This window comes from Panthera pardus, unplaced genomic scaffold, assembly GCF_024362965.1.
Source record: "Panthera pardus isolate Hobbes unplaced genomic scaffold, ASM2436296v1 HiC_scaffold_11, whole genome shotgun sequence".
In the NCBI taxonomy this organism is placed as follows: domain Eukaryota; kingdom Metazoa; phylum Chordata; class Mammalia; order Carnivora; family Felidae; genus Panthera; species Panthera pardus.
This window is the reverse complement of record NW_026526666.1, coordinates 31,234,098-31,246,590: the sequence shown is the minus strand read 5'-3', so window position 1 is coordinate 31,246,590 and position 12,493 is coordinate 31,234,098. Positions and strand designations below refer to the sequence as shown.

Sequence of the window (12,493 nt, the reverse complement as noted above, 5' to 3'; positions counted from 1 at the left end):
GGAAAAGATTTCTCATGTTTCCCGAAATCTTGTCCAAAAATTGAACCTTTGAGAAGGGAGAAATGATTTTTATTTTCTTCTTTTTTTCTAAGTTTATTTGTTTATTTTAAGAGAGACAGAGAGACAGAGAGAGAGAGAGAGAATGAGCGGGGGAGGAGCAGAAATAGAGAGAGAAGGAATCCCAAGCAGGCTCTGCACTGTCAGCACAGAGTCCAATGAGGGGCTCAATCTCATGAACCATAAGGTCATGACCTGACCTGAAACCAAGACTCAGATGCTTAACCAACTGAGCAACCCAGGTGCCCTGGTTTTCTTATGAATAAAACTGTCCAGATATGGGTCGTCAACTATTTGGTAGGAATATTGTTAAAGGGAATCAGGGATTCATGCTTCAGTTTCAAGTTTCCTTCTAACTTTGAAATTCTTAAGATTCTATGAGGTAGACCAAAATATTTATTAAAATTAGAAAATAAAACATCAAATTGGATGCATAAATATTTAGGTATGCATAGTCTCAGAAATGTAGTTGATCTCTCCATTTGGAATAGAAGTTAGTAAAGATTCCTGAAGGAAGAGGTTTTAAAATACTCTTCTAAAAAGTTGGGGAGTATACCAGGTTCATGGATGGAGGCAACAAATACTCTCTGTGGTTTAGTAGAAAAGACATTTATTGAAATGTCATATTATCACTGAAAAGTCTGAATAATTGAGCTTGGAAAGCAATCAAGCATAGAGTCAGATAGCCAAAAGGCCAAAATTATAGCACAAAAGCAAAATGGTGAGGATACCCTGCCGTTGACCATACCAGCACTGGGCACAGCATTGCCCCTGAAAATTAGATGCTGCTGCTAATGCACCCCTTGCCCTCCCACAAAATAGGTTCTTCATGGTTTCTGCTGCTTTGTGACAGTAGCCCCAATTTAAAGTCCAAGTCTGAGAGCTTATGAACGCCCACCCACACTCAAGCTGTAAGGGAGCTGGGAACACTAGAATCTGGTGTTGTCAGTCCCCCCAGTGGGAAGTGGACTCTGCTTCCCACCAAGATAAGGTAGGGAATTCTCCAGACATTGAAGATACTGGGCATCCCCCAAATGACAGACATTCCCAGAGAGGGCACTCTAGAGTTTCTTCCACAAGGTAGTAATCAGTGTTACCACACAGAACACTAAACACTTCTTTTTGTCATATTTTTTGCTGCAGGATTCCTCAGAGCCTTTAGTATTTGAATATGCATTGTGCTTCTCTAAGAGAGACATGACATGCAACGTTTACCAAACGTATTTGAGCAAGATACTCTTAAATATTTTAGGTTTTTTTTTTTATTTTTTAATTTATTTCTTTTGAGAGAGAAGGAGGGAGCACAAGCAGGGGCGAGGCAGAGAGAGAGAGAGAGAGAGAGAGAAAGGAATCCAAAGTAGGCTCCACCCGGCCAGGGCACAGCCTAATGTGCAGCTCAAACCTGTGAACCATGAGATCATGACCTGAGCCGAAATCAGGAGTCAGATACTTAACCATCTGAGACACTCAGGCATCCCAAGATTTTATTTTGAAGTAATCTCTACACCCAGTGTAGGGCTCAAACTTCAACCCCAAGATCAAGAGTGCATGCTCTACTGACTGAATCAGCCAGGCGCCCCAAGATGTTCTTTTTTACAGTAACTCTTGAGAGGAGTGTTCCTGAGGACGAGGGGTTGGGGAAATGTAAAAGGACAGAGGTCATGTGCAGAGGATTACAACAGGCAGGCTCAGATGCAATAAGAGATGAGAGCATTTAGAAGGTGCGTCAGAATGGAGAATGCTTTTAAGTTTGCGAGTCAAGTTCAAGTTTGAGTTCATTGGATAGTAGCTGGGGTCAGACTTGAACTAGTTCCTTCAAAAGAGGCTCTGACTGCAGCATTTAGAAGAGTTGGGAGAGTACAATCAAGAAATAAAACCCCATAAAAAGGCTTAATCAGTTATGATTTAGAAGTAGGAATATAAATTAAACACAAGAAATGAAGATTTATATCTTAGAGGAACACCATGGGCCACCGAATCGGCAAATTACAGCCTGGGACCAAAACCCACCCACCGCTTGAGCTAAGAATGCTTTTTAATTTTTTTTTAAGTTTATCTATTTATTTTGAGAGAGAAAGAGAGCACAAGCAGGGGGAGAGGCAGAGAGAAGAAGAGACAGAATCCTTAGCAGGCTCCACACTATCAGCGCAAAGGCAGACACAGGGCTCAAACTCACGAACTGTGAGATCATGACCTGAGCCAAGATCAAGAGTCAGACACAGGGTGCCTGGGTGGCTCAGTCAGTTAAGCCGCTGACTTTGGCTCAGGTCATGATCTCATGGTTTGTGGGTTTGAGGCCCATTTTGGTCTCTGTGCTGACAGCTCAGAGCCTGGAGCCCCTGTTTTGGATTCTGTGTCTCCCTCCTTCTCTGCCCCTCCCCCACTCATGCTCTGTCTCTCTCTCCTTCAAAAATAAACATTAAAAAACAAAAGAGTCAGACGCTTAACCAGCTGTGCCACCCACGCACCCCTGCTTTTTGAATTTTTATATAGCCTTGACCTACGTATGGTTTTTAAAATTTTTGAATGGTTGGGGGAAATTTTTTTTAAATAACATTTTGTCTCACATGAAAATTATATGAAATGCAAATCTCATATAATTTGTCCATATGAATAAGTTCCATTTCTCTCATTCAGGGGCCTATACTACAAAAAATTTATACTCAGTTATTATATTTTGAATTTAATCACTGAAAAATGTATGAAATTTTTTCTGTCTTGTTGTAAAAGTATCTACATTATATTTTCAGTTTTGCCTTTTAACACAAAGCCTAAAATATTTACTGGCCTGCTCATGTAGAGAGAAACTTCTCCAACCTCTGCTCTAGTTACTACCCTCATTTTACCGAAACTGAAACTGACGCTCAGGATGATGTTCCTGAAGTCTGAAGCTCCTAGTGATGGACCTAGGGTGGAAGGCAGGTGTTCCAGCGCCCGCTCTGGCGCATCACAGGTGCATCAGACCAAATGCTGTTACGTGGGAAGCAGTGCTGTGTGGGCACGGGGGATGGGAGAAGGGGAGGCAGCGTCTACCTCTAACCCAATGCCAAAGTGTGATTGCATTATGATGGTACCGAAGGTGATGGAGAAGCAAGGAAAAGGAGGACTTCATAGTTTCGCTCAAATCTTAAAAAACACTCCAATTTACACCTAGGTCTTCCAATTTCGACATTTGTGAATTTAATGCATGTCTTTTCTTAGTGCAAAGACTTCTGGCTGGCAGTAGAAATTCCTTCAGAAAATCGTTTATGCGGTAGTACTCTTTTTGACATCACTCCTTAGAAATGGAAATATTTCATTTCTGTTTCCTGAAACAATTGGATTTTATGGATTTGGTTAGCATGTTCTGAGATGATGTGTCAATGGCCAGGGAAAAAAACGGGGGGGGGGGGGGGTGGGATCTGACATTGAGATGGATTCTGAAATAAGGTCTCAGCCTCTGGAAACAGGGGAGTACTCATTGTCCGTGTCCACAATAGACACAGGAGGAGGGCCTTCCTTCCCTGGATGTTCTGGGGGCTCTACTACATTGTGTTAAAGATACTTTGTTGCTGGAGAATTCTAGGATGTAGCTATTCATTTCTGTCTTTTTTTCAGTTGATTTCATAGCTGTGTGTGTGTGTGTGTATTATAGTTCTATAAAAACATTCTGTTTATGAAGTTTATCATCTCCCTGATACCCTGAAAACATTTCTTATGATCTTATAAAAGAAATCAGTAGTCCATTAGGGTAATTTTTTCATTTTTGGCTTGTGTATATTGTCTAGTAAAGAGCATGTTACATGAATTCAGTATAAAGAAAGGCTATCTAACATTTTATATAAAATGAATTGGCCCAGGAAAAATATTTTTGGTGTTTTTGTAAGTTTCAGGGCAAACTGTTTTTAAAGGTTTGTAAGTAGATTTTTTTTTTCAGTATAAAATTGCTTAATTGAAAGAAAGTCTTGAGTCTCTAACACAGCTCCCCAGCCTCCTTTAACATAATTCAAGTCAGGCAGGTGAATAAGGGTGTTGTGCCTCAGTTGGACGCTGACTCTGAGAGAAAGTCCCTGAGGTGGACACTTGGCACTCAGGAAGCAGCACCACTAACCACAGCTCTTGACTCACTTTCATGACAGCAGCACAGCTGAGGGGCCTCTGATGAGGGCCTGGCCCAGTAGCTCACTCCCATCGCATTGTGAAATCCTCCTCCAGTCTTTGAGGGCTGAGAAGTCACTAAAAATGACAAATTTAGAGATTTGAATGTGTGTTTCTTTTGAGAGAGAGGGTGAGCGGGGGAGGGACAGAGAGTAAATCCCAAGCAGGCTCCATGCTCAACCCAGAGCCAGCCGCAAGGCTCGATCTCACAACTGTGAGATCACGACAGCAAGATCATGACCTGAGCCAGTCTTGAAGAGTCCAATGCTTAACCGAGCCACCCAGGTGCCCCACAGATTCAGAAATTTGAAAGAAGATTTGGTGAGAACATGGTAGTGTGCTGATAGCCAGGCAGGACAGTGATGGCAATGGCTTCAGGGTATTTATTCAGTGGAAAGGAATCCAACAAAACAAGGTACTTGCTGGGGATCTGGAAGCTGACTGAAGAAGGGAGATGGGGGAGTCCCTGATACAGCCCTGAGCAGGACACTCCTTCCCAGCAGAGACTAATTATTCACAAAGTTGTCTAGTATTTCCTACCTATTAGTCCAGTGCTGCTCAAATGGGGGCACTTTGCCCCACAAGAGACTTTGTCTGAAGACATTTTTTATTATCATGGCTGAGGAGGGGCATAGTCCTGGCATCTAGTAGGCAGAGGCCCGGGATGCTGCTAAACAGTGTATAATACACAGGGTACCCCCCACAAAAGGAATTATCCCACCCAAATTGTCAATGTTGTAGGTTGAAAAACCCTGCATTAGACCAAGGTCCTTAAAGACTCATCTGTCTTCTCAGCACTTTAACCCCAAGACCTAACTGGGAGCCTGGCACAAAAGGAGGATCTCTGCATGCATTTACTGAATACAAATGAGCCAAGCCTACCCTCTATTCAACTGGTTTGCCTAAGTCATTGTTTAGACACCAATGGACACTCTCAACTCTGAGCACATTGCAGAGGACAGATTGTTTCCTCTACTTATCCATCGCTGACCCTACTTCTGAGCTGCAGGTATAAGACCAGAAGAGGTTGCATTAGAAAGGGGCTACATTTCCCCTGTCACTTATCCCTCTGCTACATGTCTACATTGAAATCCACGGATGTGGGGGTTTACATCTGCATTCTTGAAAGGGGAGTGAAATAGGAGGGAAGATATCTTTCCTTTGCTTATACCTAGTATTTTGATATACAATGATGAGTTATATTGAATGCCATTCTTAGCAATGGTGATCATTCGATCTGTTTTCTAGGATATCCAGCATTGAGTGTATGTGTGGGGAATGGAAGAGAGGGTAATTTCCAATATAATGAGCAGGTTTGAATGCAGTTTGACCATTTTTTAGTTTGTGTAGAGAGTATTTATCCTTCTAAGGAGATAGTTTTGGATGGTCCTGGAAATTCCAGCAGAGGGCTGGCTTGGTGGGGCTATGTTAGCCCAACACAGGAGCAGACTGAGCTCCTGAGTGCCCCTTTCATCCCTTGTCTAACAAAGCCACTTCCTGATCCAAGGAGCCTGCATTACTTCATAGTTGAAAAGATGCCCCATCCACAGGTACATAAATATGTGGAGTATTGTAGATTGCAGCGTGTGCTGTCCAGCGCTGCCTGGTTGGCATGCCAAGAATTGAGAATGCTTACTCTCAGCTCTTCTCTGGATGTCTTTTCCAATAAACTATCTTTCACGTATGCAATGGGGCTCCCTTAGAAATTCACGTGCAACCTACCCACCACGAGGGGGAGCAGCTCCTTTGAACAGCTGTAGGAGTTGACCTAATTTCGGGCTGTTTATCATATTTTAAATTACTTCTTTGTGTTGCATGATTTAATTGAAACTGCCAGAGAGCAGGAAGAAGGGTAAATATTCACGAGTGTGTATATAGAGGGGAAAGAAATGTGCATGAAATGATATATGATCATATCTTCCTGTTTCTGCTTCTGTTGACTTTTTTCTTTTAACAGAATAAAGTTTTCAGTCTGTAGTCTGAAACCCTGAGAAAGAGCCTTGTGTCTGTACTCACGATGTTTTTGAGGATGTTGCTCATTACATTACACAGTAACTCCGCCCCAAGAATAATTACGATTTTCCTGAAATACTGTTGTTGGGTTTTTTTTCCTTAGGGACAATGAGTATGTGACTAATTAGATTTTATTTGAGACTGCTTGTTAGAATGCTTAGAATCAAGTCTTTTGCCCACCCATGTGTACAGCAAGGGTTTGGAAGTTCACGGTAGGTCTCAGTGCTGACTTCATGGCAGGATGTTCTTACTTTTCCTTTATCTTTTCCATCTACTTCGAATGTATCGTCATTGTTCTATGTATCCCTGTAAATGTCTAGAAGTGTTTCTGGGGAAAGGTAGGGGTATAAATAAATAAATGCATTATCATAGGCCATGGAAAACCAGTTTCACTGGCTTCTTTTTTTCCCTTTCCAGATTGAGATGCTACCAGATGGGCTGTTTCAGTGCAAAAAGCTGCAGTGTTTACTTTTGGGGAAAAATAGCCTGATGAGTTTGTCCCCTCACGTGGGTGAGCTGTCGAACCTTACTCATCTGGAGCTCATTGGTAATTACCTGGAAACACTCCCTCCTGAACTAGAAGGGTGTCAGTCCCTAAAACGGAGCTGTCTGATTGTCGAGGAGAATTTGCTCAACACTCTTCCTCTCCCTGTAACAGAACGCTTGCAGACGTGCTTAGATAAATGTTGACCGAAAAGGGGAAATACCTTTTAAATGTTTGCCCCAGGGCTTTAAACGACAGCTAAAATTTCCTAAGTTATAACGATGAAAAATGGGTAACAATTATGACTAACTATAACCAGATGTCTTTAAAGCAACTCAGTGTCTAGCCCTACATTAAACAGGTAAAAAGTGTTAACACTGAACTAAAAGTTTTGTGAATCATTGACTTTTAACTTATTAAGATGTGAGAAGTACACTTGGAGGGTGGCATGGGGGACATGAAATTCCTGAGTCTCTCCCTTGCAGTTTTTACCTTGAAGCTTAAGCATTCTTTCATCTCCCTCCCCAATTCCCCATTACTTACTTATTTGCACACTTGTTTTAACTGACTTCCTGTTTTGGTATTTATCACCTCGCCCATAAATTCATCAATATAAATGTCCTTGGTGTACACTCCACACTGTCTTTGATTTATTCTTAAATATTTTTAGGCAGGGTGTGCATTGTGCTTGGCAGAATTCCTTCTTGGCTTGATTTTTACTTCCTGTCCCAGCTTGCTCGAGTCTTACTCCATCTTGTTTTCTCTCAACAACTGTGAGCCCTAAAAAAAACAAAAAACAAAACTGTGGTGAACCCTGAGAAAGTGCTTGCCTTTGGCCCTTGCATAGAAAAGGACAGGGTGCTTAGGGCATGTCCTCCTCAGGGCCTCCTAAAAATTCATGTATTCTCTAAAATTTCTTCTTGTGTATCATCAAAGCCTTTTTTATTTGCTAATAATTTTTATATTAAATGTAAAGCATATAAATATTTTCTATTGTATAATCTTGGATTCAAAATCTGTGAGAATAATTTTTGTAAGGTACAGAGAACACATGCATTTCTTTAAGAATTTACTATTAATGTGCTTGGTTTGGGCTACTTATGCGTCTCCTACTTGTGTGCATTCTGCTCCAGAATGTTTTTGTACTCTGCAACTCATTACTTTTGGATAACAAAAGCCTTGTGTTTCATGCCCTAAAATATTTGGGGGTTTCCTTATAAGAGGATGGCCACATCATCTACCTCTCTCTTCCCTAGTTGCTGTGCTATTGTACGGGTACAATTCTTAATTACTTCAAAAACTGTGATGGAGGGGAGAGGTACAGATTTGACTCCTTAAAACTGACTTCAAAACACTTGGAGAAATTAAGACTTAAAGCAAAATACTTTTCTTCTCCAGCTGCATGATCTCTAGATATGATTATAATGTAAAACACTCGGCCTCTATTCAGTATTTAAGAAGAACTCTCAGAGCTCACAAAGTAGATCCATTTAACTGAAATTCATCTCATGCCTTTGTCTGACTTTCCTGGAATACATTTTGCTCTTTTTTTTATAAAGAGCTTTGTGTTTAGCCTTTTATTATCATGCATATTGTAAAATGAATAAAATCAAGTGACTCATTTTTGGGAAAATGTACAGTTTTACTGTGTTTTTCTCCAGCGGGTCTAGGCATGATGATGCCTGTCTCATTTGGGGTGTTAATGATGAAGTAACCTACTAACTGCACCCAGACAAAACTGGAAAACACTATGGATAAAGAGTACTGTAAACATGGAACTGTGATGTATGGTATGTTGTGTCTTGCTTTGCCTGTTCCAGGAAGATGAAGATGAGTCTTGAAATTGTAGCAAAATCTGCAGCCCCCCTCACCCGCCACACAGCCCTGAACTGCAGCTCAGAAAAAAAGAATTGTCTGCATCAAATGTAATTTGAATAATATTATATAAATCTATTAACGCCAGAAGCTGCCTAAAAGGTTATTTTTATTCTGAATGAGACAGAGCAGTGTAAAAATGTTAATTCCTACCAAAACTTGCCTTTAGTCAGAACATTCAAGTTCTCAGGGACCCAGGCCTAACTGACGAAACTTTCTTTCATCTAGGACTTTAGAAAACAGATTCTGACTGTATCTAGGGTTTTTTGTTTTCTTTTTTTTTAACGTAAGTTAATGGCCATTTTAATGTTTCACACTCAAATTGTCAGGCGTACTAATTCCAAAGTTGGATAGAATTTGTCTTAAGTTTTGGCTGTGAATATGATACACAAAGAGGTATCTAAATGGTTTTGGCCATATAATTAGCCATAATATGAAAAATCCCACCCTCCTCCATAAAGAAGAGTTTTCGAAGCAAATTTCAGATTGGCTATCACTCTCACAAACTACATATAACTTCTCCTGCAAAAGTCATTGACTAAATCTTCCTCATCGCTTCTTTCAATTTCTGGAAGCACATTACTATCAGGGTCAATGATCAATATTGTAAGCTGCTTTCCAAACACTGGGGTACAGTTACTGGTGCACGCTTTGTTGTTTGATGCTATAGTTTTTAGATTTCTGTTTAATCCTACGTACCAGTGTTGAGGTAGCTTTTCAATTCACACAGCACTGATGGAATGAACTGGGAAGCCACCACTTGACACATGAGGACGTGGTGTTTGATGTCACCTTTACTGCACTGTTGGAACAGGTGTTCATTTTGCAAGTGTTCAAATTCATTTCAGAGGCTTTTCAATGAGGAAAATGCAGTTTGTCCCATTATGAGACTTTAGTTGGCATTTGACTTCCAAGAATGCACAGTGCATGTTCCAAAAAGTCAATGTGGATGTTATTCAGAACAAAGTCGATGGCTTATGCTAGCAATGGCATAGGTTCATTTTATTTACAGACCTACCCAGACGCACATAGCTAAGCTTGTGCACACATAGGGACACACACACCAGAGCAGTTTTTAGCACTCCTGGTGAGGTATAGTGTTCTTTTCCTAACCTACATAAGGATATGTCTGTGTGGCACATAGATGTGTGTTTTCATTCTTCATCCTCAGTCTTAATTTTTCTCCCGGGATGTCACCGTATTTCACTGTCCCTTAACAAATGTTTGTGTTAAACAGGGTAAGTAGAGATCCGTAGGCTCTCAGCACTGTGGCGTAGCTCCAGTTTGTGTGGTAAGCTTACCACTGTGCTATGGTAAGCTGCAGTGAGTTATCTGCATAATTTTATTGTTTGAGAGTGACAATAATTTGTTTCTGTTCTTCATGTGTTTCATGATGTAAATTTTGTATGTTTAAAATATTGCATACTGACGGGTTCAGAAACCATTAAAATAATCAAACAGTTGTTCTGTGGATTTATAGCATTATTTCCTTGTATTTCCAATAAAACCCTCCTTCCATCTTTACATTTTCTCTTCGTATTGTCCTAACTGCATAGGTATGTTGTTGTCCTTCTCCACTCACTCACCTCCTTAAATTTGGTCAGCACTTGCACATAACAGAATATATTTGTGCTACAGAACTTGGAGTCATACTTGAGCGTGTATTTATTTGGGGGGAAGCCAAGGCCTATAATGATGCCTAATATAGAAGCCCCACTTTACCCATCCCTGCAGTATTTAGAGCTGATTCAATCAATGATCTCTCATGCCTACCAAAAGCATGAGAATATAACTGTAAGTCCACTTGGTTTCCCAGAACTGTATATTGCATCAAAATCTGTGTTTATTTCTTTCTGGAAACAAGAGGAAGGCCAGTGGGAGGGGAGGAGCTATTTTGTATCCTCACTTGAATTATGAAGACATTATATACATGAAATGGGATAAACTAATGACTGTTGGAAATGCCCTGGATATAATTATATCTTACGTTCAGTCGAATGTGAAAGCAGTGAAAACCTGCGGTCCTATTTAATTGGTTTCCTCTTGTTCCTGATCCATCACTTCTACATCCACTGGGAACTATCTCCTCAGTACCTTTGGTAATGGACTACGTTCTCTTCAACGTTATATATATATATATATATATATATATATATATATATATATGAACAATTTCATCAACACTAAAGCATTAATGCAGAATATATGAGTTAACGTACTGAGTTGAGATGGCTTCCAGTTGACCTTCATTCATATTTCAGCTTTGCATTTGACTTGTAGAATACCCCATGGCTGAGAAAAACAATTACGAATGTCTCCTGCATGTTATATATTATCTCTAACAGAGATGGTGCAATTTAAAAAAATACAAAGGGGCATAGAATTAGAATGGATATGTTTGTGCATATGTGTTGTGTATAAGCCTAAATATTTATGTTTGAAATATTTTTAAAGCTCTTCAAATGTTTCACTCTGAGTGAAATAACGGGCCAATCTCAGGTGGAAACATTTTGCTTAGGTTAGCTTCACGGTGAAAGCTAGCATTTATTATTTTATCTTTGTCACGTATTTTCTCAAACACGTACATGCTCGGGTTTCGCTTCTGGTAATGAATTATTAGAAAATATAAGATCATGTTGTGAGTTGAATGTTTTTGGCCCTCAGGTTTACCATGTAGTAAATCTGCATTTTGGTGGTGAATCCCTTTGCCTGAGATTCAGTGGTTTTTGGTAAACTTTCCTGTTTTAAAGTAGCTTTTGTGTAAAATAAAGATTCCGTTTTTATAACAAATGGCAAATAAAAACAGATTAAATGTTGGAAGAAGTTCACTGTACTAATTTGTCCCTGTGCAGCTGTACTGTTATATTGTTCACCAGATGATGGATTTTAGATTTACGTGTGAATCTCCTAACAAGAGTAGGAGTTTTCAAAATATGCTACAACGCTCACAAAATAACCAGCCCCTGAAAAGAGCCGGATTGATTCTAGAATATAATATGTTGGGGCAGGAGGCAGGGAGGGGTGAAATCTGTCACAATCCTAAATAGGTCCCTCTTTCCAATGGTGCTCATCCTTGGGGACCCATGCTCACAAAGCAATCCAGGTCTCCCCCTCTCAGCTCTCATCTCTCCATTTACTGTTAGTTTAGTACTAACGCTGAACAGTGGACCAGAAAAATAAAAAGTAGAGAACTGCGAGGTGAAATTTTGAGGTTTAGTAAAAGAGGAAAAATGGAATTCTTGGGTAAAATAAGCACATGATAGTTTGACCTTTTGGATACAAGACTTTCTGTTTCTCTTTCTCTCAAACTCCTACCTGCCGCCCCCGGCCCACCCACCCTACGCACACACTTTCAGGAACACATTAGATGCCTGATAAAAGTCTTTCCTCTGCTGGAAGACAGAACTCGACATATACTGAACCAGATTATGAAGGAAAATGACTGCTGAAACCAGATGGCCACATTTTTCCCTGGAAATGAAGTACTTCAAGGGAGGCATTCACCCACCTGGAAGCGCTTGAGGAATGGGAGAGACACGGAGGAGAGGAAGCCAGTGTGTGATGTAAGGCGTCAGCAGGCATTCAGGGACTTCTAGGAGCCCTGGGACGCTGGGGTCCTGTGCTGACAGCCTACTGGGCACTGACCAGGCCCCCCAAGCATGCTTAAGTGTGGCTTCACATTCTCTGGCATTCCCTTCCACACTACAGAGTGGTTTTTCCAGAATGCAGTGAAGGCCTGATGGCACGGGAGAGGCTGCGCCCACCCATGCCTTTGTGGGCTCTCTCCCCTTCTCCTGAGAGCTGCAGGCTCAGTCCCTCTCCTCTCTGAGGTCTAGAGAAAAGCGGTTTCTCCAAAGGCACAGCGTTGCACCTTGAATTCAAGCCCCATGTTTACAGAAGAAAACAGATCTGTAAGCCAAAGGAGGA

At 40.8% G+C, this 12,493-nt stretch overlaps 1 protein-coding gene and 1 long non-coding RNA gene across 7 annotated transcripts in view; one reads left to right on the top strand and one right to left on the bottom strand.

Annotated features, from left to right (window-relative positions):
- The window catches only part of LRRC8B (leucine rich repeat containing 8 VRAC subunit B), a 54,747-nt gene that overhangs the window by 15,782 nt on the left and 26,472 nt on the right, over window positions 1-12,493 (top strand). For 3 of the 6 annotated variants that reach the window (XR_008418728.1, XR_008418729.1, XM_053892782.1), the window contains exon 5: window positions 6,625-6,754. Coding sequence is in view for 4 of the 6 variants with exons in the window: in XM_053892782.1 (XP_053748757.1) it covers window positions 6,625-6,754 (130 nt within the window). In the remaining 2 variants the exon portion in view is untranslated. Of the gene's footprint in view, window positions 1-2,857; window positions 3,396-6,624; window positions 10,030-12,493 lie in introns of those variants that run through there. The other 3 variants (XM_053892776.1, XM_053892771.1, XM_019414095.2) reach the window with 2 other exon arrangements.
- The window catches only part of LOC109246247 (uncharacterized), a 35,174-nt gene continuing 30,046 nt past the window's right edge, over window positions 7,366-12,493 (bottom strand). The window contains exons 6-7 of the long non-coding RNA XR_008418730.1: window positions 12,075-12,475; window positions 7,366-7,471 (exon numbers count right to left, since the gene is read on the bottom strand). This is a non-coding gene — a long non-coding RNA (uncharacterized LOC109246247). The remainder of the gene's footprint in view (window positions 7,472-12,074; window positions 12,476-12,493) is intronic.